This window comes from Carlito syrichta, unplaced genomic scaffold, assembly GCF_000164805.1.
Source record: "Carlito syrichta isolate Samal-C Ts95f unplaced genomic scaffold, Tarsius_syrichta-2.0.1 Scaffold311821, whole genome shotgun sequence".
NCBI classification, from domain to species: domain Eukaryota; kingdom Metazoa; phylum Chordata; class Mammalia; order Primates; family Tarsiidae; genus Carlito; species Carlito syrichta.
In genome coordinates, this window is record NW_007255917.1 from 158,579 (window position 1) to 184,868 (window position 26,290).

At 37.4% G+C, this 26,290-nt stretch overlaps 1 protein-coding gene across 1 annotated transcript; it reads right to left on the bottom strand.

The window, feature by feature from the left end:
* Nucleotides 1-23,384, bottom strand: LOC103271638 (phospholipid scramblase 1-like). Its single transcript, XM_008069116.1, has 6 exons — nt 23,289-23,384; nt 19,826-19,868; nt 14,320-14,540; nt 12,698-12,859; nt 4,552-4,713; nt 1-118 (listed from the first exon to the last, which is right to left on the bottom strand). Exons 1-6 carry the CDS (start codon nt 23,343-23,345, stop codon nt 62-64), a joined length of 702 nt encoding a protein of 233 aa, XP_008067307.1. The 5' UTR covers nt 23,346-23,384; the 3' UTR covers nt 1-61.
* Between the last annotated feature and the right edge of the window lie 2,906 nt (nt 23,385-26,290).

The following is a 26,290-nucleotide window of genomic DNA, read 5'->3' on the forward strand; positions in this document are numbered from 1 at the left end:
TTTAGATAATCTCAGTCAATATACAGACATCAACTTTTCTGAGTAGACTTACATTAATCCGCTACCACACTCCTATTCTCTGGTTATAGCGTCCAGTGCTTTCAAAAAACATATAGTCCTAAATAAAAACAAAAATAAGAAATGAGTTTTCAGAAACAAAAAACAGATTAATTCTTAGACGCAGAAATGTGAAAGGATCTGATGAAACAGTGACATGTTTGCTGGATAAGAAAAATTAACAGTAATAAGTAAATGTGGGAAAAGTCTATATCTATAAAAGCTCTACCATCAACATTCCATTTTAATAGCAAATAAATTCTATCATTTTATTTATTGATCCCTGAATTAATTTAATTAATCCTCTGCTAATTTTGTAAATGTCTTTTTTTCCCTTCTCTCTTAAAATCGTCTTCCTTTGTTCTTTTTTTCTTAATGTTTTCTAGTTTTTCTCTAGTAATAAATCTTTTCTTGTAACTGGGAGTTTTATGTACAACAAATTTTTTAAAACTCCCATTTACAATAGCATGAAAAAGAATAAAATACTTAGGAATAAATGTAATCAAGAAGATGAAAGAACTGTATGCTGAAGACTAAGACATTGATGAAAGGAATTGATGAAGACACAAATAAATGAAAAGATGCCCTGTGTTCATGTACTGGAAGAATTAATACCGTTAAGATGTCCATACTACCAAAAGTGATCTACAGATTCAATGCAATCTCTATCAAAATTCCAACAACATTTTTGGCAGAAATAGAAAAAAACAATACTAAAATTTGTATAAAATCACAAAAGGCCCTAAATAGCCAAGCAGTTGTGAGCAAGAACAAAACTGGAAGCATTATGCTACCTGATTAAAAACCTAGAGTAATCAAAACAGCTTGGTACTGGCATGGAAACAGACATACTGACCAATAAAACAGTAGAGAAAACCTAGAAATAAACAAATTTACAATTTGATTTTTAACAAGGGCATTCATACTACACAATGAGGAAAGAACAGTCTCTTAATAAATAGTATTGTGAAAGCAGGATATCCACATGTAGAATGAAATTAGACTCTTATACCATATACGAGAATCAATTCAAAACGGATGAAAGACCTAAATATAAGACCTGAAACTGTAAAACTGCTAGAAGAAAACATATAGGAAGTCAGGCATGGCGGCTCGCATATGTAATCCCAGCACTTTGGGAGGTCGAGGCAGGAGGATTGCTTGAGGCCAGAAGTTTGAGAGCAGCCTAGGTAACATAGCGAGTGAAACCTCAGCTCTATAAAAAAAAAATTAAAAATTAGTCAGGAGTGGTGACATGATGCACTTGTAGTTCCAGCTACTCAGGAGGCTGAGGCAGGAGGATCACTGGAGTCCAGGAGTTCAAGACTGCAGTGAGCCATGATCATGCAACTGCACGCCAGCCTGAGTGACATGGGGAAAATCTCCATGACACTGGTCTGGAAAATGATTTCTTGGATATGACCCCAAAAGCACAGGCAGCAAAAGCAAAAACAGACAAAAAGAATTGCATCAAACCAACAAGCTTCTGCACAGTAAAGGAAACAAAAGGCTGAGTGAAAGGATGACATATAGTTTAAGAGAAAATACTTGTAAATCATACATCTGATAAACAGCTAATACCCTAAATTTACAAAAAACTCAAACAACTGAACAGCAAAAACAACAAATAACACGATTTAAAAATGGGCAAAAGCTCTGAACAGACATTTCTAAAGAGAGAGTCAGAGAGAAACATGAGAATGGTCAACAGATATGTAAAAAAATAAATGCTCAACATCTTTAATCATTAGGGAAATGCACATTAAAACTACAATGAGCTATCACTTGACACTTTTTAGCAAGACTAAAGTGAAAAGATATATGTTGGTGAAAATATGGAGGAAAAAAAACCCTGGCGGTGGGAAAGATAAATTAGTACAGTCTATATATATATATATGTATATAAACAATGTGGAACTTACTCAAAACTGAAAAGGAATTACCATATGATCCAGTGATCTCACTTTTGGGCATATATACAAAGGAATTGAAATCAGTATGTCAAAGAGATATACACTCCCATGTTCACTGCAGCATTATTCACAGTAACCATGGTAAGAAACAACCTAAGTGTCCATCAACCAATGGATAAAGAAAATATGAATACACAACGGAATACCAACAGCTTTTAAAAAGAAAATTTTGTCATTTATAACAACATAGAGGAACGTGGGAAACATTATGCTAAGTGAAATAAACCGTGCACAGAAAGACAAATACTACATGATCACACGCATTCGTGGAATCTAAACAAGTCATATGCATAGAAATAGAGAGTAGACTGGGGATTACCGGAGCCTGGGGTTGAGGGGTTGGGGTTGAGGAAAGGGGAGATGTTGTTCAAAGGTCCCAAAGTTTCAGTTAGAAAGGATAGGTTTAGCCGGGCTTGGTGGCTCAGCCTGTAATCCCGCGCCTTTGGGAGGCTGAGGTGAGTGGATTGCCTGAGCCCGCGGGTTCGAGACCCGCCTGGGCAGCGAGACCTCATCTCTACAAAAAATAAAAAAAAAATCAGCCAGGCGTGGTAGCGCATGCCTGTAATTCCGGCTACTTGGAAGGCTGAGGTGGAAGGATCGCCGGAGCCCAGCAGGTCAAGGCTGCAGTGGCCAGGAGCGGCCACTGCACTCCAGTCTGGGTGACAGAGTGAGACTCCAACTCAAAAAAAAAAAAAAAAAAGAAAAGAAAGGATAAGTTTGAGTGATCTATTCTACAGTATGGCGACTATAGTTAAATTGCTGAGTAGATTTTAAATGTTCTTATCACAAGAAAATGATAAGTAGGTGAGGTGATGGATATATTAATTAGCTTGATTTAATCATTCCACAATGTATACACATATCAAAACATCACATTGTACTCCATAAATACATAAAAATATTGTCAATGAAAAAGAAAATAAGTAGAACTGTGGTTATATTTAACAGAAACTATGACACATATCTCAAATTAGAATTGCATAGTAAAGACCCTTCACCTAGTTCAATATTGACCACACAGGCTGAGTGTCTCTTATCTAAAATGCTTGGAACCAGTACTGTTTCAAATTTTGGATTTTTTCAGATTTTGAAACATGTATTTATACTTACTGGTTGAACATTCCAAACTCAAAATCTGAAATAATGCAGTGTGCATTTCTTTTGAGTCTTATGTCAGCACTCAAAAAGTTTTGGATTTTGAAGGATTTTAGATTTCAGTTTTGAGATGTTCAACCTTCATTTGTTTAATCTATTATTTCATGCTCTGTATTCCCTTCCCCAACCTTACCCCCGTTATTTAAAAGCAAACCCCTGAAATTATTTAAAAGCAAATCCTCTGAAGTACTTCATTCTGTGCCTTTAAAAAAAATGGACTCTATTTTGCTTTCACATAACCACAATGTTATCTTACATCTAAAAATATTGATAATTCTTTAATATCATCAAATACCCAGTCAATATTCAGATTTTCCTGGATGTCTGGTAAATGTCTTTTTACAATGTTGTATTCAAATCAGTACCTAAGCATGGTCCACAAACTGTAATAAGTGGATGTCTCTCAGGTCTCTCTCTCTTTCCATTTTATTTTATTTACCATTTATTAGGAACAGGATTCTTTTTGCTGTATATTCTCTTATCTGTTAAGCTTTTTCTGATTACATCCCCAAATCAATATTTAAGATATTCATCAGAGGTTTCAAATCTCGGTTGCACATTGGAATTATCTGAGAGCTCTAAACAGATTGAAGTCTTGTTTCCATCTCCAGAGATTTTGATTTAATAGATATGGATGCCACCTGAACATGGGAACCATGAGAGTTTGAAAGTTACCCAGGCATTTCTACAGTGCAGCTAATGTTGAAAACTATTGCTCTGTCCTTGTAACACTCAATTTTGACTGCATATTGGTATCACCTAGGTAATTATACAAACTTCTGATTCTGAGCTTCTGATTTAGGTGAACTGAGATATGGCCTGATACTTGGGGTTTATCTTAATACTAGCTTCCTTGGTGATTCTAATGTGATGACAAGCTCAGAATCAATGCTTTATCCCACATATTTCCTGTAAGTTGGTAATTAGGTCTAGAGGCTTGATTAGATTTATGCTCTTACTGTAGTTTATATTCCTACATTAGATGATTTAATTTAATAATGAGTCAGGATGCAATCTCTGTGTTTCACCTAGTCTTATTCCATGTAAGCCTAAATTCAAATTTATCTCCTTGCACCAACTTTGTTTTTCTTTTTCTTTTTTTTAATAAAAAAATTCCCAAACCAGGCCCTCTCAACATATAAAGTCCTTTTCTTGCCATTTGAAATAAGTGTATAGGCTCTTCAGACAGAAACCAGTCACCTGTAAATTCAGTGTGTCAGGACCAAATAGAATTTCAGATCTATAATCAAATGGGAAGCCTTGAATAAAATCTGTATATTGAAAAAAGATAATCATAAAATGTACAAGTTATTAAATTATTGCAAAATGATTCTAGAGAAACAAATATCAGCAAGAATGGACTTACAATGAGGAAACAGGCACCAATCATCACAGCTTTCATTTTAACATCAAGGTCTAAAGGGAACTGGATCCCAAAGTAATCAGCGTCTGTAAATACCTCTCTCAAAATCCCAGACCAGTGTTTGGAAATCCTGCCAACCACAACTTGTTCGTCAAGAGATTTAACCTAAATTGTAAAAAAAAAAAAAAAAAGTAAAGACTTCCAGGAAACTTATAGCAAAGCAAAAGTACTTTCAAATTTGGAGTAAAATGAAATGAATTAATATTATAGGCCATATGTAACTATGAAAATCTAACTCTTATTAGATACATATAGGCTCCTTTATTGATAGATAATACCAAAAAAACCTGTTACATTGTCTAGAGAAAGCATATGAAAGTCGTTTTTCTGAAATATTTAACATTTTCTATTTTACATTAAGACAAATATTAATAAATTTTTGAATTCATCCAAAACAAAATTCAAGCAGAAAAAGATACAAATATGAGCTGTTTCTTTGATGAAATTATCATCAGGAAGATAATAAACGAAACTCCTATGAGACATCTGTTTTAAGAGAAGCATGGAGAGTCTACATGAACTGGAACTTTAAATATAATGAGAGGGGTCATTACCATCCACTTTCAGTGGAGAAACATAAAGTGCTAAGAGCCTAGAAAAGAAGAGCAGTTTTGAGTAAAGGAAAATAACAAGTAACATGATGGAATATACCAGGTCAGGGGTTCGGTTGGGGGTGAGACTGGATACCTAGTGGGGTATAAACTATAAAAGAAGATGGGTATATGAATAAAAGAACTCCAAAATAAACAATTTTGTGATTTTACAATTCTGCCTGAGGAAAGTCAAGGACCATCACATAGACTTGAACAGATTGTATTTAAACAGAAGCAACTCCTTAAGTGGGCAGGTGGAGACTGAATGTAGCTGGCATTCACTAAGGTCATACAGTTGCATTAACCGAGGAGGAGTGCCCTTCTCAAATGTGCACAAGGTACCACATGTACCGACAACACTCTTTGAAGAATTTTCATGCTGTGACCAGCTAAATAAATTTGGGGAAACTAAAAACAGTTGACCCATTTTATTTGGTTGGGGCTGAATGGGTTCTTTAAAAATCTGAAATTAGCTGGGCTCGGTGGCTCAATCTGTAATCCCAGCAATTTGGGAGCCCAAGGTGAGTGGATTATATGAGCCCGTGGGTTCAAGACCAGCCCGGGCAACTTGGCGAGATCTTGTCTCCACAATAAATCAAAAAATTAGCCAGGTGTGGTAGCATGCGCCTGTAGTTCCAGCTACTTGGAAGACTGAGGCGGAAGAATCACTGGAGTCCAGTGCATCAATGCTGGGGTGGCAGTGAGTGTGGCACTGCACTTCAGCCTGGGTGACAGAGTGAGACTCCAACTCCAAAACAAAACAAAACATCCTGAAATTAACATCTAATTATAAAATGGTGATAGCATTACTATTCATTAGAAATTCATTTCATTACCCTCCCAGTGTAGTCTGAAATATTTCCCCCTTCCTCGGTAATTAGGTTTTGCCTTGAGACTTATTTGACCAATAGAATGTTAGCAGGTGTGTCAAGAACAGTGACTTTAAATATGGTTAGGTGATTTGGTGTGGCTCTTGATCTCAGGTGAGCAGTCACTAGAAAATTGTGATCTAGGTACCCTCTGCTGCTATAAATCCAGAGTGAACAAGGATCAGACCTGAGGTCAGCTGGTAACCTAAATCTGAACCATCTGTACGGACCTAGGTATATCCACTGAAGTACAGTTGATCTGCAGACCCATAAGCATGGAAATAAATGGTTGCTGCTTCCAGCCACCGAGTTTTGGAGGTTATTGGTTATACAAGTGTACTGAGGCAAAATGTTAATAGACTAATAGAAATCTCATCTTGCACAGTTTAGTGTTTTCTCTGCTAAGAACTATAATCTAAGCATTCAAAGCTAATAATAATGAAAGCCTTACATTTGTTCTTAAAATTTATTTGAATTTTTTTTTAATCAGGGTCTCATTCTGTTACCCAGACTGGAGTGAAATGGCACCATCACAGCTCACCACAGCCTCAAGTTCTTAGACTTAAGCAATTCTCCAACCTTAACCTCCTGAGTAGCTGGGACTGCAGTTGTGCACCACCATGCCTGGCTAATTTTTTCATTTTTAAAATTTTTTTTGTAGAAACAAGGTCTCACTATGTTGCCCAGACAGGTCTTCACCTGCTGGGATTAAGCAATCTTCCTACCTCAGCCTCCCAAAGTGCTGTGATTACAGGTGTGAGCCACCACACCTGGCAAATTTATTTAAATTTTGAAATATTTACAAAAATGCAAATACAGAAGATAACTTACCAGGCACCATAAAGTCACCAACGGACTTAACAGATAATGATGTTTCCTCATTTTTAGTTCTACTATAAGGGATTTAAAACTCACCAAAATGTATATAAGAAGTAGAAAGAAGTAGAAACTATAATGTTTTATGAAAGAACTTTGTTAAAGGAAAAACCTCAACAAATTAAATTTAACAGAGTTTGAGCAAAAAAATGATTCATGAGTAGGGCAGCTTCTGGAAACAGAGTAGGTTCAGAGAGACTCCAGAACAGCTTCATAGTGGAAGATTTATGGACAGGAAAAGGGAAGTGACGTACAGAAAATGGAAGGGAGGCACAAAAACATACAGATTGGTTACAGCTCAGTGTCTGCCTTATTTGAATACAATCTGAACAGTTGACTACCTTTGATTGACCAAAACTTAGTGACTGGCACAAGAGCAGGTTACAGTCTGTTTACACATTCGGTTAGGTTACAGTCTGCTGGCTATGAAGAAAACTTGAGGCTGATTTAAAATATATAAGGAGGTAATTTTAGGCTAAGTTTAATTTAAAGATTAGAAATATAAATAATGACCTACAACTGAAAAGTAAGAAGAGCTAGATAATTTTTATCTAAATTCTATGTAACATTTTAAAGATAAAAATAATCTCTATAGCAAATTTATTTCAACCTCTGGAAATAATAAGTTGGTATTTGTGACATAATAAGCATTATCTATTTAGTTTTTGTCTCTTCTTTCTGACACAGGGCTTCCAAAACCCCTGGAATTTTCTGAGTGATAAGGATGATGGGAGAGTCTTGTTTTAATGTTTGGTCTTTGTCTCAGATTCCTGGCACACAGCTTCAAAATTTCTTGATTCTTCTGAATAAAATCTTTCCTGTATATTAAGATGACTGGTGGTTGGAGGCCCCTGAAAACATCAATGTGGAGGCTGGACACTAGATAGACAAAGCAATGCTTAGAGGGTGGAATCTTTTAGTCCCATCCTCAACTTCCAGGAATGAAAGGCCGAAGACTGAGTTACTTACCAATCACCAATGGTTTAATCAATCATGCCTTCATAATGAAACTTCCTAAAAACTCTAAACAACAGAGACTTTCTGAATTGGTAAACACATCCATATGTCATGAGGTTGGCTTACCCTGACTCCATGGAGAGACAAGTTCCTGCACTCAGGATCCTTCCAGAACCATTTTATTTACCACTTCATCTGGCTAGTCACCTCTATCATTTATAATATCCTTTATAACAAACCAGTAAACTAAGTAATGTTTCTAAGTTTTGTGAGGAATTTTAGCAAACCTATTGAGGGAGTTTGTGAGAGCTCTAATTTATAGCCAGTTGGTCAGAAGTACAGAGATCCTGATATTGTGATTTGTGTCAGAAATAGAAAATGGTCTTATGGACTGAGGCCTTAATTTGTGGGGTCTGCATTAGCCCCAGCTAGTGAGTGTCAGAGCTGAACTGAGTTGTGGAAACCTAGTTGGTGTCTTTAGAGATGAGGGACTGGGTGGTATGGGGAAAAAAGAGAAGTCCACACATTTGGTGTCAGAAGTGTAATTTTAAAATTATAGTTTATTATATTAGTACTAAATCTATAAACTCATAAATGTCATACCAGTAATTGGTAAAAGTATTCTAAGAGAAAACAAATGACTCACTCATAATGCAAATATAAATGCGAACAATTCAAACAGACCACTAGCACATGGAATCTAGGTAAGTATCAAGACAATATACTATAATAAAGTGTAAAATGCTAGAAAACCTATATAATTCAAAACATAAGATTGTATAAATGGATGCTGAAAAGTTAATTTTTAAATTACAGATTCAGCATTTATATACAATTTATATAAAATGGATACAAAATGTACATAATCATATAAAGGATTTATCATTTTTAGGTAATTTAAACTCCATAACAACCTTATAAGATATGTACTATAATTATATCCAATTTTTACATTAAAAAACTGAGACAAAGAGAGGTCAAAGAATTTGTCACAGTTCACATAGGTAAGAAGTTGTGAACTGGGCTCGGTGGCTCAGTCTGTAATCCTGCGCTTTGGGAGGCCAAGGTGAGTGAATTGCCTGACCCCACGGGTTCGAGACCCAGCTGGGTGGGTCTCTACAATAAATCAAAAATTAGCCGGGCGTGCTAGTGCATGCCTGTAGTTCCAGCTACTTGCAAGACTGAGGCGGAAGGATCACTGGAGCCCAGCAAGTTGAGGCTGCGGTGGCCGGGAGCAGCCACTGCACTCCAGTCTGGGTGACAGAGTGAGACTCCTAAAAAAAAAAAAAAAAAAAAAAAAAGTTGTGGGTATGGTTTTCAAAACCAGATACACTGGCTATAATCTGTATTCTTGATCCTTTTGATATTTTTCCTTTTAGAAAGCAAAGTATCCATTTTAAAAAAATCCATCAAAAGTAGACTGGATAAAAAAATGCAGTACAAATACATGATGGAATATTACACAGCCATAAAGAAGGACAAAATAAGCCGGGCTTGGTGGCTCAGCCTGTAATCCTGCGCCTTTGGGAGGCTGGGGTGAGTGGATTGCCTGAGCCCATGGGTTTGAGACCCGCCTGGGTAGCGAGACCTCATCTCTACAATAAATCAAAAAATCAGCCAGGCATGGTAGCGCATGCCTGTAATTCCTGCTACGCGGAAGGCTGAGGTGGAAGGATCGCCAGAGCCCAGCAGGTCGAGGCTGCGGTGGCCGGGAGCGGCCACTGCACTCTAGTCTGGGCGACAAAGTGAGACTCCAACTCAAAAAAAAAAGAAGGACAAAATTATGAACTTTGCAGCAACTTGGTGGATTTAGAGTCTATAATACTCAGTGATCTATCACAGAAACAAAGAACCGAGTACCACATGTTCTCAATCACAAGTGGACCCTGAATAACTATCATAACACAAGAAAGGAATTGGCAATAGGGGGACACTGCCAGGGGAGAGAGGGAGGAGGCGCACTTCATCAATAAGAGTATCTACTCTTAAACCAGGTGAAGTGGGGACCAAAATCAGGTCCAAACTTTACCTGTACAATGGCCATTTGTATACCTAATCCTGAAATGTACCCCACATTTTTGAAATTAAAAAAAAAAAATCTAGGCCAGAAGTCAGCAAACAATGGTCAGTGGACCCAATCTAGTTTTCAACCTGTCTTTGTAAATAAAGTTCTAATAGAGGCTAGGTGCGGTGGCTCACATCTGTAATACCAGCACTCTGGATGGCCGAGGAGGGAGGATTGCTTGAGCCCAGGAGTTCATAGCAAGAAATGTAAAAACATTATTGAAGACTGCTATAGGTTCTCTAGTCTAGGTACAGTGACTCACACCTATAATCGCAGCACTTTGAGAAACTGAAGCAGGAGGACTGCTTGAGGCTAGAAATTTGAGATCAGCTTGGGCAACATAGTGAGACCTTGTCTCTATAAAAAATAAAAAAAGAAGCTGGGTGTGGTGGTACATGCTTGTAGTCCCAGTTACTTGGGAGGCTGAAGCAAGGGAGTCACTTGAGCCCAGGAGTTCAAGATTGCAGTGAGCTATCATTGTGCCACTGCTCACTAGCCTGGGTGACAGAGCCAGACCTTGTCACTAAAAAATAAACAAGCCAGGCTCGGTGGCTCAGCCTGTAATCCCGCGCTTTGGGAGGCTGAGGTGAGTGGATTGCCTGAGCCCAAGGGTTTGAGACCCGCCTGGGCAGTGAGACTTCATCTCTACAATAAATCAAAAAATCAGCCGGGCGTGGTAGCGCGCGCCTGTAGTTCCAGCTACTTGGAAGGCTTGAGGCGGAAGGATCGCCGGAGCCCAGCAGGTCGAGGCTGCGGTGGCCGGGAGTGCCCCTGCACTCCAGTCTGGATGACGGAGTGAAAGTCCGACTCAAAAAAATAAAAAATAAAAAATAATTTAAAAACACCTAAATTCATAAATATTCCTTCCTTTAGAATGACTCCTGCCCTTACTGTGGATCAAGCTTTTATTTATTTTCTATTCTAAATTCCTGTGCCCACTGACACCTAAATGGAGTCCACATTCCATAGTGGTCTCTCACACTGATAATTCCTACAATAAAAGGTCAAACTTTTTATTGCCTACCTTACAAAAAATAAATCATACGATTATTTCTCAGTCCTCTCAAAGTGGTACTCAGCACCATTCTAAATGCACAGAGGAGATGTTAATCCATTAGAAAATGGATGCTTTAAAGCAGCCATTGAGAAAGATTAATGACTAAAATCTAAATTTTTTAGCATTAAATATGAAAGTTCCATAATGTTTCACTAGTGTTGTTTTAATTTCTTAAAAATAAATTGCATGACAGCTAAACTTTACTAATATTGTTCCTTGATGGAACAATAAACTTTCACTTGTCTTGACTTTTTACAGGGATTCAAGGAGAAATAATATTATAGATAACCCTATGTAAAGTCTTTACATATATATTTTACACACTCACACACCCACACCGCACACCCAAACATAACCACACACACACACGCATGATATTTTATCCATATATATATATACACACACACACACACACACACACACATATACACATATATATCCCTTTGTAAGAGTCTTTTAAAAATCTACATCACGTGTGTTTTTTTAAGAATCATCCATCTCTGTCACTAGTTTATGAAGTCAATAAGAGGAAAAATTCATCTATATATAACCAGATTCTAACAGAGAAATTGAAAACCATATAATCAGAGAAGGAGGCAGATAACAAAATTAAGCTGGATAGTGCAAAACCTTAAAAAGATGTAGGAATACTTCAAGAGTTCTCACAATGTTATCATAAGGTGTATGAGAAATTTTTTTCTTCATTCTGTGGAATTATGAGTCCAGATTTTCCAAGAGAATCAGAAAATCAAGATTAAGTTATAAAACTCCTGATTTTTAGACATTTGCAACCACATACTTTGGATTATAAAGCTAGGTAGGCCATCTATTGGAGAACTGTTGTAATTTCTCCAGGATTTAAATATAGAGATATATTGTGGTTTCCAATGATCTAATTTAAAATAGGGATAAAAAAGAGACCACTGAGAGGCATAATTGGTTTGTACATATTATACTAACTTTCTTAAAAACTAGCTTTGCATAGCTGGACTTTTTGTAGGAACTCAAAGATGTTATACCTTCTGAAAATGGCCTTAATCTGTATTTCAAATTAAGGAAGGATCCATATGCTTTCGCAACCAGAATTAGATGACGTTCTATTAAAACGTTCTATTAAAAATGGATAATACAGCCGGGCTCGGTGGCTCAGCCTGTAATCCCACACCTTGGGGGGCTGAGGTGAGTGGATTGCCTGAGCCAACGGGTTCGAGACCCGCCTCTCTACAATAAATCAAAAAATTAACCGGACATGGTAGCGCGCGCCTGTAGTTCCAGCTACTTGGAAGGCTGAGGTGGAAGGATCGCCAGAGCCCGGCAGGTCAAGGCTGCGGTGGCCGGGAGTGGCCACTGCACTCCAGTCTGGGCGAGAGAGTGAGACTTCGACTCAAAAAAAAAAAAAAAAAAAAAAGATAATACACAGGGATTTTTAGATATTTTGCTTGTTTTTGTTTACATGACTCTGCTTCTCTTTTTCTTATTTACCATAATTAAAACTGACCTTTAATCAATATAATCACTACCTCTCTGACCAAAGTTAAATATATGAGCATATTATCTTCCTCTTGCTCTATCATTACACAAATACTTATTTAATGTGTTTGTAACATCTTGCAAAATTATATTCTACTTATATTAGGAGAGCAAATCTTATAAACATTTTGGCATCTCTTACCTCAAAATTAGTATCTGTAGCACAGGTGCACACACAACATGGACCAGTAATTTTTAGTATATCCTCTCTTTTCCCATTTTGAATTGTAAACTTTGGCAGATATGGGTGCCAAGTCTGAGTAACATAGCCTACTGGTACACCAGGAGGAGCCTGGATTTCTACCTACAAAAGCAAAGATATATATAAATGTAATATTCATCATAATAATAAAATGTCTAATCATTGCTGTCATTTACTGAGCACTTTCTAAGTGCCAGGCGTTGTTCTAAGTGCCTCTTAATCCACAACACATCCTTACCAGGTTGTTACTATTACTTTTCCTATTTTATAGAAGATATAACTGAGAAACAGAAAAACAAATTAACTTGCATCAGATTCCTCAGCTACTACGTGGAAGAGATGACCAGAAACGTGGGCAGGCAGCATGCACAGTCTCTGCTCTTAAGCACTGATCTACCGGCCTCATATATTTTTACATTCGCAGTCATACAAAACTGTCTAAATTATTTTTAAAAATTGTTTTCTTAAACTTTTTAAAAAACAGTGACTTGTGTATATGAGCAGAACTCTAGTCACTGGTACAGTTTTCACATGCGTACCAATGGTATTATAATAAAATGAATATGGGCTTAGAATCTGGGCTCTGCTATTTATCAGCTAGGTGACATTGAGAGTGCCTCAAAATGCTTATCTGTGCGTGAAGACTTCCTAGAACTTTTTTTAAAAAATCAAATAATGTAATGTATGTTTATGTGCTATTCAAGTTGTAGAGCATTTCCCCTCAAATTCTGAGATTTTCCTCAGATGGACTTATAAATACATAATTATAACTAACCTAAGTGGCATAGAAAACAAAGTAATTCATTCTGAATGACTTCAGTTATTATTCTTCCAAAATAAATGCTGTGTCAGCCTTGAAATAATTGTGTGCTTTTATCTCTATCTATGTCAGGCTCTCTCAGCACTTGTATGGAATGACTAAGTTACCCAAAGCTGGTCTCCCATTAGGATCCAGGAAAAATCTAACTTGTGTCTCCCAAAACATCTATATTCTCTAGGAATAGGCTGCCAATTAACATAAAGCAGAGGAGGTTGGTCTTTACTAAGATAAAGACACTCCCATCTAGGGTATCTCTACTACAGATGACACTGATGTGTAAGTTTATATCAAAAGAAAGAAGGAGAAATGAAAAACACAGGAGACGAAAGCTTTTGGAGAATGCTTCTCCTGTGTTTGTCCCTTAGAAGGCTGGAAAAACAGTGAGAGAAACCTGTCTGGTCTTTCCCTTATTCTTCTGTCCACATACTCCTAAAATGGTATTCTAGGATATTCTCAGTGGTACAACCTCACAGGCTTTGGCCTTGTCTCTCATAGGTATTCCATGGTGCCTATCTGACTTTTCCCTGAATATCAGGAACTCTTGCTTCTGACTTGTTTCTCAATCCTTCAAGGCAGTCTACTCAGGAACACGAGGCTAACCATTCCTGTTGATTCCAAGGACTAAAAGTAAACCTTATGGATTCATTTTCTGTTAACTCTTATTTGATTTTATAGGTTCAGTGAAACGGTGAAAATTCTTGCTGAACTCTTTTACAAACTGCCCTAGTAATTACTCACAGACCTCCTGAAGGCAGCAGGGGAAACAACAGCTGTCACATCTTAGTGGTCTTTTCAGAGTCATGACTTCTTGATTCCCATTATCAAGAATCCTCAAAGTAAAAGGCCGACAATTCCCACAGCAATATCGGGTACAGCAATCAGTATCTTCTGCTGCAAAGTAAATCCTCTGTCCAAACCTATTCTTGATTTCATATATGTTATTGGTTTCAAAATTGAACAGAACTAGAAACAAGAAGAAAAATCACAGTTACCTTTATGTTTAAAAAAATTGGCTGGGCTCAGTGGCTCAGTCTGTATTCCTAGCACTTTGGGAGGCCAAGCGAGTGAATTGCCTGAGCCCACGGGTTCAAGACCAGCCTGGATAACTTGGTGAGACCTCGTCTCTACAATGAATCAAAAATTAGCTGGGCATGGTAGTGCATGCCTGTAGTTCCGGCTATTTGGAAGGCTGAAGCGAAAGGATCACCAGAGCCCAGCAACAAGTCTGTGCTGGGGTAGCTGTGAGTGTGCCACTGCACACAGCCTGGGCAATGGAGCGAGACTTCAACTCAAAAAACAACAACAACAACAAAAACCTCTATCATATCTAGTTATACCAGTTTTAAATAATACTCCAAGTAACATAGCAAGAAGAAAAAGAAAAGGTTTAGAGATTATCCAGGCTGAGAAAAAGAAAAGGAGAAGAAAGGCTATGAAGATACAAAGAAATTAGAGTTCTTACTTGAGACATGTAAAAGAAAACAAGTCTGATCCTCCTAACCCACAGACTCCTGCCAGAAAGGAAGACTCTGGGGCAGTGCTGTAAGTGGGCACAGTGGTGCTGGATTGATGGATAAAATGTCCACTTATTCAGTATAGTTTTCAAGTATTATAGAGGGGAACATAAACTGATTGCTAGTTACACCCTATGAAATATTATACTAATTCCATTGGTCTGAGATTTTGTTTTATAAACCATACTGATGTCTCATTTTTTGCCCTGTGTTGGAAGGAAGGCAATGGGAGGGTAAACTCTCAATGCACAAGTGTAAACAGAGAACGAAAATGGAAGGTGAATTAGAATGTCACATTTAGGCCCAGGGCACCCTTATTTAGCTCAGCAGAAGTTGTTCAGAAGTGGGAGATGGGTATTAGACAAGGACGAAAGATACCTGTCAATCAGGGCTTCAATTCATGGAATATCTAGATTATGGACATCCTAAGTGAACTCTGTATCTTAGATAAGCTAATTTCTTCATGCAGGAAACAGGGATGCTAAATGCTGACATCTACTTGGTATTTTACCAGTGGTATTCTCATATTGCCCACACATTGGACACCTCATCTTGTTTAGAGCCAGGAGGGAGCAATGAAGGAATGGTTCTAGTTTCCCCAAAAGGATATCATATAGAAATGTCCTTCATAAGCCCTATCACCGTAAGCTCCCTTAAGAGCCTATGGTGGGATTCTGCCTTTGTAGGAACTGCACTTGACCTCCATATCTGCTAGAGTTAGAAGTGTGCAAAAAAATGTAAACTATTTGTAAAAATTCAAATGGATTCCTAAGGTATCTGTTATCCAAATGATTGTTTAATCATGTAGCTTAATCTCAAAAATCTAAAACTTGATCATCTTTAAAATGAGATCAGTGGGTTAATACAACCTAAAGTTTTCTTACAGTTACTTGAAAAATGAAAATTAAAAAATTCCAAAGTTATATATTTAGTATCTATTAACTTTTCTAAAAAGGAAAGGTATAAGTGTTTGTTATAGTCTCAAATGCTAAAAATAGCCTGAGTAATCTTTATCATGTTATAGGACCTATAATGCTAAAAAAAAATATAGACTTTCAATGTAATAAAAAATAAAACAGCCGGGCTCAGTGGCTCAGCCTGTAATCCCGCGCCTTTTGGAGGCTGAGGTGAGTGGATTGCCTGAGCCTGCGGGTTCAAGACCCGCCTGAGCAACTTGGTGAGACCTCATCTCTACAATAAAAATCAAAAAATTAGCCAGGCATGGTAGCGCGTGCCTGTAGTTCCAGCTACTTGGAAGGCTGAGGCAGAAGGATCGCCGGAGCCCAGTAGGTCAAGGCTGCAGTGGCTGGCAGCGGCCACAGCACTCCAGTCTGGGTGACAGAGTGAGACTCCAACTCAAAACAAAACAAAACAAAACAAAACAAAAAAAACAAAAAAACAAACAAAAAAACTAAAAATATTAAGACCTAGTAAATGTAGAACTTTGTATTTCATAATGAAGCATATATGTTGCACAAATATATATAAAGCTTATAAATCTAAAAATAAATGAAGAGCCATATAATGCAGTATTTGGCCTTTTGAATTTATAATTTAAATATGTACCATAGAATAAAACATTTTAAATAATCAGAATACAAATTATCAAAGAATAAATAAGGTGCTCTTTTCCAGAGAAAACTTAGAGAAACTACACAAAACCAAGAACATTACAAATATCTAACAATGTACATTATAAGTTTAAATATAACAGTGACAATTGACTAACAAAATTCATTAGTCTGCTTGTGTAATTCATGTTCCAATTTCTACTAATTAAAGAAACTGACAGGTAAAGGTGAATTTAACAAATATATTCTTTTTTTTTTGTTTGTTTCAGGGTCTCACTCTGTCACTCAGGCTGGAATGTAATGGTACAATCATGGCTCACCTCATTTGATCTCCTAGGTTCAGGTGATTCTTCCACCTCAGCTTCCCGAGTAGCTGGGAGTACAGGTACGCTAACATGCCTGGATAATTTTTAAAATTTTTTTTTTGAGACAAGGTCTCGCTATGATGCCCAGGTTGGTCTCAAACTCCTCAAGCAGTCCTCCAACTTTAGTCTCCTAAAATGCTGGGATTATAGATGTGAGCCACTGCACCCAGCTAACAGATATATCTTAAATAACAGCAGTTTTCATTATACCTAGAAGGGATATTTTCATCATATCTAGAAGGAAGACACTATGGTTCATAAATCCATCCAGGGTCTCACTCTCCCAGAAGCAGCTGTTTTGGAGTATCTAGTGGCTTCTCTCTTTTTTTGAGATTTGTAATGTAATTTTATGATTGTATAAATATATATTTTTATTAATAGAGATCAAAATGAGAGAAAAATAACTACAATTTTGTTATTACAAAAAAATCACATTATTTTCATATTGCTTTTCATTTTTAGCCACATGCAGGCATATATTTTGGAGTGCTGTAACTTTAACCTGGATGTACTTAGACATTTCACTTTTCATTTCCAAAGTTTCTAAATACTTCTATGTTGCCATCTAGTTATCATAATGATCATCTTAATGACTATGTAATGATCCATGAATATAAGTTTTTATTACCATTCATTTACTGTTTTGCCAACTGCAAAGGATGTTTTTGACACATGGAGAAGTTTCATAGATACAACTAATAAGGCCAGACACGGTGGCTCATGCCTATAATCCCAGCACTTTGGGAGGCCAGGGTAAAAGGATTGCCTGAGCCCGCAGGTTTGAGACTAGCCTGGACAAATGGCAAGATCTCATCTCTACAATAAATCAAAACATTGGCCGGGCAGAATGGTGTGTGCCTGTAGTTCCAGCTACTTGGAAGGCCAAGACAGAAGGATCGCCTGAGCCCAGCAGGTTGAGGCTGCTATGACTGGAAGCGTGCTACTGCCCTTCAGCCTACTTGACAGAGTGAGACTCCAACTCAAAAAAAAAAACAAAAAAAGAACCAACTAATAAACTTAAAGTTGTTAGCCCTCACCTCAGTTTTTTGTTGTTTTGTTTTTTGTTTTTGTTTTTTAGTAAATACTGGACAGACATACCAGAAGTTATAAGCCAAAATAAGAAGATATGGGTTCCAGTCTTTCTTTGTTGTAGTAACCCACCAAAAATCAATTAATCTTAAAATCTCTTCTTAAAACTAATGAAGTCCTCTCTGCTTGGGTCTCTGGAGCATAATTAGTACCATTTGCTAAGACATTGTGTAAATATGAAAGACTCTACCTAGTCAGAAATACTATTTCAGAGGATGCAAATGCAAACAAAAACGTGGCTCTGACAAAGTCACAGAAGAGATCAGAATAAAAAAAAAATTGTTTGCATCCATGTTATATCAAGGTTAATTCCAGGTTTCAACCATGCAACTCTATCAAATACTCTTTAATGAAAATTAGCATGATCACAGGTTGCTATAAGTTAAAGTTTGCAAATAATCTGTTACATCCAAGTTAAGAGCAAAACCAGATGCACGTGCCTTTCTGCTGCTTGAGTGTATTCTTACACTCAGGGAACGTGTGGTGACATCAAGCCCATTCAGCAGGAGCTGGATGCTCTTCTAGGAAAGCAATACTGCAAGCCTGCTCATCCTCTGACTGCAGTGCCCTTGCATCCAAGCTGGTGTACAAGGGTGGTATAGGGTTCATCTGAACTCCCTAGAGAAACTGTGGGCGCGAATGAAAATTTTCCAAAACATTTCCATCCAAATTAAAACATCCACTTGCTTTGGGAATGTACTAAGGTAACTAAAATACTGTATGCATGTGGCTCTTTGCCATTCTCAAAGTGATCACATATTGGAGAGAAATGAGCTGAAGTGGCAGAAGACAGGTAAAGTGACTGAATTACTTAAAGTGACTTGTAGACAGAGAGGGGAACAAAAGTAAGTATTGACTGTATTCCTTCTAAGTTAGAGTCTATAACATAAGGGCAAATGCCCATCATAATAATACAGATATCCTTCAGCATCCATGGAGAATTAATTCTAGAACCTCCTGAGGATACCAAAATCCAGGATGCTCAAGCTCCTGATATAAAATGGCATAGTATTTGCCTACAATTATGAACATCCTCTCATATTCTTTACAACATCTCTAGATTACTTATACTATCCAATATAATGTAAACACTATATAAAGAATTGTTATATTGTATTGCTCAGGAAATAATGACAAGGAAAAAAATTAAAAAAAATTTTTTTTTGAGTTGGAGTCTCACTCTGTCGCCCTGACTAGAGTGCAGTGGCACGCTCCCAGCCACCACAGCCTCTACCTGCTGGGCTCCGGTGATCCTTCCTCTTAGCCTTCCAAGTAGCCAGAACTACAGGCGAGTGCTACCATGCCTGGCTAATTTTTTATTTGTTGTAGAGATGAGATCTTGCCAAGTTGCCCGGGCGGGTCTTGAACCTGCGGGCTCCGGTGATCCACTCACCTCGGCCTCCCAAAACGCTGGGATTACAGGCTGAGCCATCGAGCCTGGCCAAAAATTAAAATTAAAAAAGTATTTTTGATCCATGGTTGGTTAAATTCACAGATGTGGAACTCAAGGATAGGGACAGCCAACTGTATTTAGCCATTTGACTCCTAATTTTCAGAAATGAACTGCTGGTTTCATTGTTGTGAATATTTGTAAATCATCAAGTATACCATCCCACGTCAAAGTGTTGCCTTTGGTGGTGTTGGATGTATATTTATCTGTATAAACCTCTTCTCTTTCTAGAAATATGATTAATATAATGAATATATACCTTCCAGAAGTTCAAGTTTCTGATGAATCAGTATCAGATCCACCTATTAACATAAAAAGAAAATTAAGTTGTATGTCAAAATTTTTTTGGTCAACCAAATTAATATTATGTTTTTCATTGTTTGATACTATACATAATCAATTATCAACATTTATCATTATCAAATTTTAATAATAGTTCATATTACTTTTTAGTGTAAAACTAAAGTTAAAATATTTTTAATGAAAAATACCATATGAGGGGAGACCCAAAAAAACTTGGAATTATTTTTTGGAGGACAGGCCCTTTGTAGTACAGGTTTCCCCCATTAGGTAACTGTCCTAGCAACCCATTGGCATCAGTGTACCAGCTAGTGTTGTGAAAGCCTGTATTCTGTTTCAGTGAATTATTTTTGTGGATTCTTTCAACACATTTGCCCATTTCATGATGGATGATTTAAAAGATTGTACTTGCCCACATCGTGCTGAGTAGGCGTGACCCCTGTGCCCTACTCTCCCTATTCACCTGCTCTCCCACTGAGCAACTTTTTTTATTTCCCCAGAGGAAAAAAGTCCTCAAAGGGAAATGTTTTGCCAATATGAAATAGATGAAACAAAAAACAGCACAAGTCCTGAAAGGCATCAGAATTGATGAATTCAAAAACTGTTTTGAGTAGTGAAAAAAGCGTCTTAATAGGCATATTGCATCAAATGGAGAGTACTTTGAAGGTGACTAAAGTTTAAACATGTAATATACAATTTTTTTTTTTTTTTTTGAGTTGAAGTCTAACTCTGTCGCCCAGACTGGAGTGCAGTGGCCGCTCCCGCCCACCGCAGCCTCGACCTGCTGGGCTCCGGCGATCCTTCCGCCTCAGCCTTCCAAGTAGCCGGAATTACAGGCACACGCTACCATGCCCGGCTGATTTTTTGATTTATTGTAGAGATGAGGTCTCGCCAAGTTGCCCAGGCGGGTCTCGAACCCGCGGGCTCAGGCAATCCACTCACCTCAGCCTCCCAAAGGTGCGGGATTACAGGCTGAGCCACCAAGCCCGGCTTACAATTTTTTATAAATAAATTCCAAGGTTATTTTTGTTCCCCTCCTATGTCCATTGAGAACATTCACTATTAATGCAGGCATATTTAGATAAATTGAAATTGACTCACACAGGGGAAACCCAAAATACTGGAATTATCTTTTTGGAGGGCTGACTCCTTGTATTACAGGCTTCACCTGTTAGATAAGTGTTCTAGGAATCCGTGGGTATCAGTATACCAGCTAGTGTTGTTGTGAGAGGCTGCATTTAGCTTCAGTGAATTTTTTCGGGGAAATTCTTTCAACACTTTTGCCCATTTCATGATGAGTGATTTAATCTGCCCACACTATGCTAACTATTCAACGGTTTTTGACCAAAAAACAGCATGACCCTGGTGTCCCAATCTCTCTGTTCACCGGATCTCAACCCAAGTGACTTTTTTTTTGTTTCCACATATGAAAAATGTCCTCAAAGGGAAACATGTTGCCTATATAAAAGACGTGAAACAAAAAATGACAGAAGCACTAAAAAGTATCAAGGTTGATGAGTTCAAAAACTCTTGAGCAGTGGAAAAAGCATCTTGATAGGTGTATTGCATCGAATGGAGAGTACTTTGAAGGTGAGTGAAGTTTAAACATGCAATAATAAATATATGATTTGTTATAAATAAATTCGGGGTATTTTGAAGTCACCCCTCATATATTGGAGTCCCTATAAAAATTGAAAAATAGTGTTCCTTCTAAGTAAGACTTTGAAACTATTTTTTAAAATGCTTTGTCCATTTAAAGAGCTTTTTTCCTATAATTTTCAAAATTATTCCTTTTTTTTTTTTTTTTTTTTTTGGATACAGGGTTTCACTCTGTCACCCAGACTGGAGTGCAGTGTCATGATTGCAGCTCAACACAGCATCAACCTCCTGGGCTCAGGCAATCCTTCCACCTCAGCCTCCCAAGTAGTGGAGACTACAGGTGTACACCACCACACTGGTTCATTTTTTTGAATTTTTATAGAGACCAGGGTCTCACTATGTTTCCTGGTCTGGTCTTGAACTCCTGCACTCAAGCAACCCTACTGCCTTGGCCTCCCAGAGTGCTGGAATTACAGGCATGAGCCACTACATCCTGCCTCAAAATTATTCTTAAGTGTCTTTAATACCAGCATTTGCAGTAAGTGATAACTTCTACATATTTTGAGACCCTGATTTAAAAGAAAAAATCTTTAGAACACTTCTTGGAGAAATATGAACTAATAAGCATTCTTATACACTGCCCAAGTACATTGTAGGAAATTAAGTCAATACAAAGAGTGCAAGAGAGAACACTCATTTACTTAAAACTGGTTAAATAGCATAGAAATATGTATTCCTAGATTGGACATTAAAAACTTTATATCCTGGCCGGACTCAGTGGCTCAGCCTGTAATCCCAGCACTTTGGGAGACCGAGGCAAAGGGATTATTGCCCGAGCCCACGGGTTCAAGATCAGCCTGGGCAACTTGATGAGATCTCATCTCTACAATTAAAAAAAAAAAATTAGCCGGGCATGGTAGAATGTGCCTGTAGTTCCAGCTACTTGGAAGGCGGTGGGAGGATCGCTGGAGCCCAGCAGGTCAACACTGGGGTGGCCGTGAGTGTGCCACTGTACTCCAGCCTGGGCAACAGAGTGAGACTCCAACTCAAAAAACAAAAACAAAAAAAACTTTATATTCCCATCCAACCTCTAACACAAAACTAATATTAATCTCACATTGTTGAGATAAGCTATCATGTAGTGCATCAAAATTCAATAAGAACTTTTTTCCCCTTATGGGTAACATTTGTCAAATTGAGTTTGCCAAAGAAGATCATAAAAATGTAATTTTATTAATTATAACAAAAAGAGAAGCCATATTACGCACAAAATATTAACACTTTTTTGTACAACTTACTAAAACGAAACTTTAAGGTTTCTAGAAGTTTCTTTCAAATGCCAAGAAAATTATTTAGTTTTGGAATTAAAAATCACAGAATCAAGGTACCAGGATTAACAAGTGAGCCCTACTTTCTTAGGTTTTTAACTCGGAGCAAATTATACACCCTTTCTGCACCTCAGTTTTCTCTTGTGTAAAATGGTGATAATTATAGCACCTATATATCATAGAGATTCCATAAAGATTAAGTGAGTTAATAAACTTATGCTTAAGAAAAAGCCTAGAAAATAGTGCTTAATAAATGTTTGCTTTAGACTATCATCACATTATGTTCAAGATCATAGAAAACAATTACCTACATCATTCATATTTAGCTTAAATGAACCAAACCTAGAAGAATTTGAGTGATTTGTTAATAAAATAAGTTATTTACCATTCTGACTTTAATTAATAAATAGTAAGATAAAACTTAATCATAATCAATCTAATAAGCTAGAAGCACAGTTTTATTTTTTAATGAGAATTTTATGTACTTAAAATCACCTGAGTTAAATATTCCAATCCAGGTGGACAGTTTAAAGGAGGTGGAGGTGCTGGCATCCACAGTACCCCTGCAGCTCTGGCTGGCTGGTTATATTTTGGCTGCTTTGGAACACGAAAGCCAACTGAGCCAGCAGGTGTAGAGTCAGCTGGTGAGACTGAGTAGCCAGGCTGGGGCCCAGGGTATGCAACCCAGTGACCAGTCTGGTTCATCTGATGGACAGCATGTCCTGGAAGTCCCGAAATAAAAGTAAGTAAAATAACTGGTAACTGCACGGAAAAATTATCAACACTTTTAGTACATCCCAGGTATCTACAAACCAGACTCTCAGCTTAGAAGTCCTGTTTCTATAAAGTCTACGATGTGTTTTTATCTCAGAGATTTTTCAATGAAATATCTGTGCTTTCATATTCACTTCTGTTTTGATGGTGGTAGGCTGTGAATAGAGTTGGCCCACGGCCTTATCCATACCATTTAAAACTCAGATGAAAAATATGCTTGGAGACTCAAGAAAGTGAAAATATATCAACCATGATCTAAAGTCACCTGCATAAAGATTTTTACGTGTTTTCATGGGAAAGAGACATGAAGGTAGAAGGCCAAAAATAAAGGCCTTGAATCAGCATTTTTAAGGTCAAAGTACCATGTGAAAAATGATCACTTTGAAATTCTAACGAGTTCCAAATGTCTCCTACATGTATAGACATAGGAGAGGTTTTACTCTCTAAAGGGATATTTGTCAAGGTCTGGAGACACTTTTATCTGTTACAGCCGGAGGGGAGGGTGATATTAGCAACTGGTGTGTAGATGTCATAGATGATACCATAAACATCCTAAAATGTTCAGAGAGTATCCCTGAAAACAAAGAATTATCCAGTCCCAAATATTATAGTATCGAGAAACCCTAGTATTGAGATAAAAGCATGTCATTCCTTCTAGTACCCCCTGGATACTTTTCTAGGTTAAGTTTGCCTAGATTTTTAATCTGTAGTGTGTTTCTCTCCTGAATTCCTCTTGATATTTTTCTTAAAACATCAATTATATATTTGAGTTGCAAAATTAAATTTCACAATTCGGCAGTGTTAGCTCTCTATACTATATAACTTGAGAAAAAAGGAAGGCAAAAATGTATAATAGGGAAGCTTCTCTAAAGTATTTGTTATACAGAATGCAGGAAGGAATTTTATAAGTGTAAATGTGCATTTCATTGAAATGCCACAAGATTATTTATATGGTTCAAAAAGTTGCAATTCTTTTTGTTGTTGTTGTTGTTGTTTTTTGAGTTGGAGTCTCACTCGCTCGCCCAGACTGGAGTGCAGTGGCCGCTTCCGGCCACCACAGCCTCGCCTGCTGGGATCCAGCGATCCTTCCGCCTCAGCCTTCCAAGTAGCTGGAACTACAGGCGTGCGCTACCACGCCCAGCTCATTTTTGATTTATTGTAGAGATGAGGTCTCACCAAGTTGCCCAGGTGGGTCTCGAACCCTCAGGCTCAGGCAATCCACTCACCTCAGCCTCCCAAAGGCGCGGGATTACAGGCTGAGCCACCGAGCCCGGCTAAAAGTTGCAATTCTTAGGAATGGAATATAATTTCAAGGGACTGTGTTCCTCAACATTTTAAATAAATATTTAAGACCATGTAAAATTGTACAGATATAATAGGCAATACATTTAAATGGAAAACTGATGACAAGTTCACAAACCATTACAAAAAGGCTTAGAAAACATATTAAACCTAATATTAATGGGTTATAAATGTAGTTTTTATAATTTATTTCTTCTACAACAAATGACTATTTTATAGTTGACCTAAAATGTGACTGCCTCTGTGGTAGAAGCAGGAGATGCAGCCACCATAAAGGCAACCTGCTTTCAGTGAACTTGCAGTTATCTTTTTAAGAAAAAATCTTTTTAGAAAAGATTTCATATTAGTTTGATGAAAATGCATGGGGAGAGGGCAGAGAATGAGGCAGTTACTTTAGGTACAAATAATTTACCTTGAGATCTAAAAGATGAGATGGGAAAAGCTTTATGTGAAGACCTGGTGAGAAATGTTCGAGAAGGAAAGAAAAGCCAATATTAAACCCTGACTTTGGAATGAATTGGGAATGTTTGTGAAAGGGAGAAGAATGTCATAAGAAAGAAGAAGACTAGGAATACTGTCAGTAAAGCAGTAAGAAGCAGTTCATCTAAGGAAGCCCTTAGTAAGGAGTTTGGATTTTTATCTCAAGTGGGATTGGCAGGTACTGAAGGATTTCAGGCAGAAGAGTGAGTTTCATAATTTCATTCACATCTTACAAAGTTTTCTACAACAAAAAACACAGATACAAATAATATCATTTCATAAACTAAAAAAAAGGCAAAGAACAAGGCAACAGATTTAATATTATAGGAAATGAAACATAAATTAAAATACTTACTTGGATTGTTCATGATTTAAATAGTCCTGAAAAAGAAGACATGATATTAACATGTTGTCTATGCATTCATAGATCTTACACACTAATGAAATGAGATATTCTAAAACTTTACATTCGCACTCATGAATATTCTTCTTTTTTCTTGTCTAGCCTTATCCAGTCAATTACACCCTTTGAACTTGATCCCGCTTCCCTTGCTGTATAATCCCCTGAGAAGGATTACAGAAGTTGTTGATAAGCCAATGATGGTGAACGCTTTCTAAAAGCCTTTGGAAAGTGGATCCAGTGAGGCAGAAATCCATGAAGAAACACTGTGAACCTAAGAAAAACCCTAAATAGTACCCAAGCTAAAAACTACAGTCTTCACTACCTACAAACCCCAAAAGAGGTTGTGGTCCAGTTTCTAGCCGGCTAGGTTCTGGGAATGGTCCAGTAGGAGAGCAAGAAAGGTTAATTATCAGGTCACATTATTGTTATTATCTCTAGAAATTTCAGGTCCTGTGTACCTGTTCTGCCCAACTTGAATGACAAACTTGTGGAGGTTTGACACTCTGTCCTATGCATCAAAAGATGCTATTTACCAGAA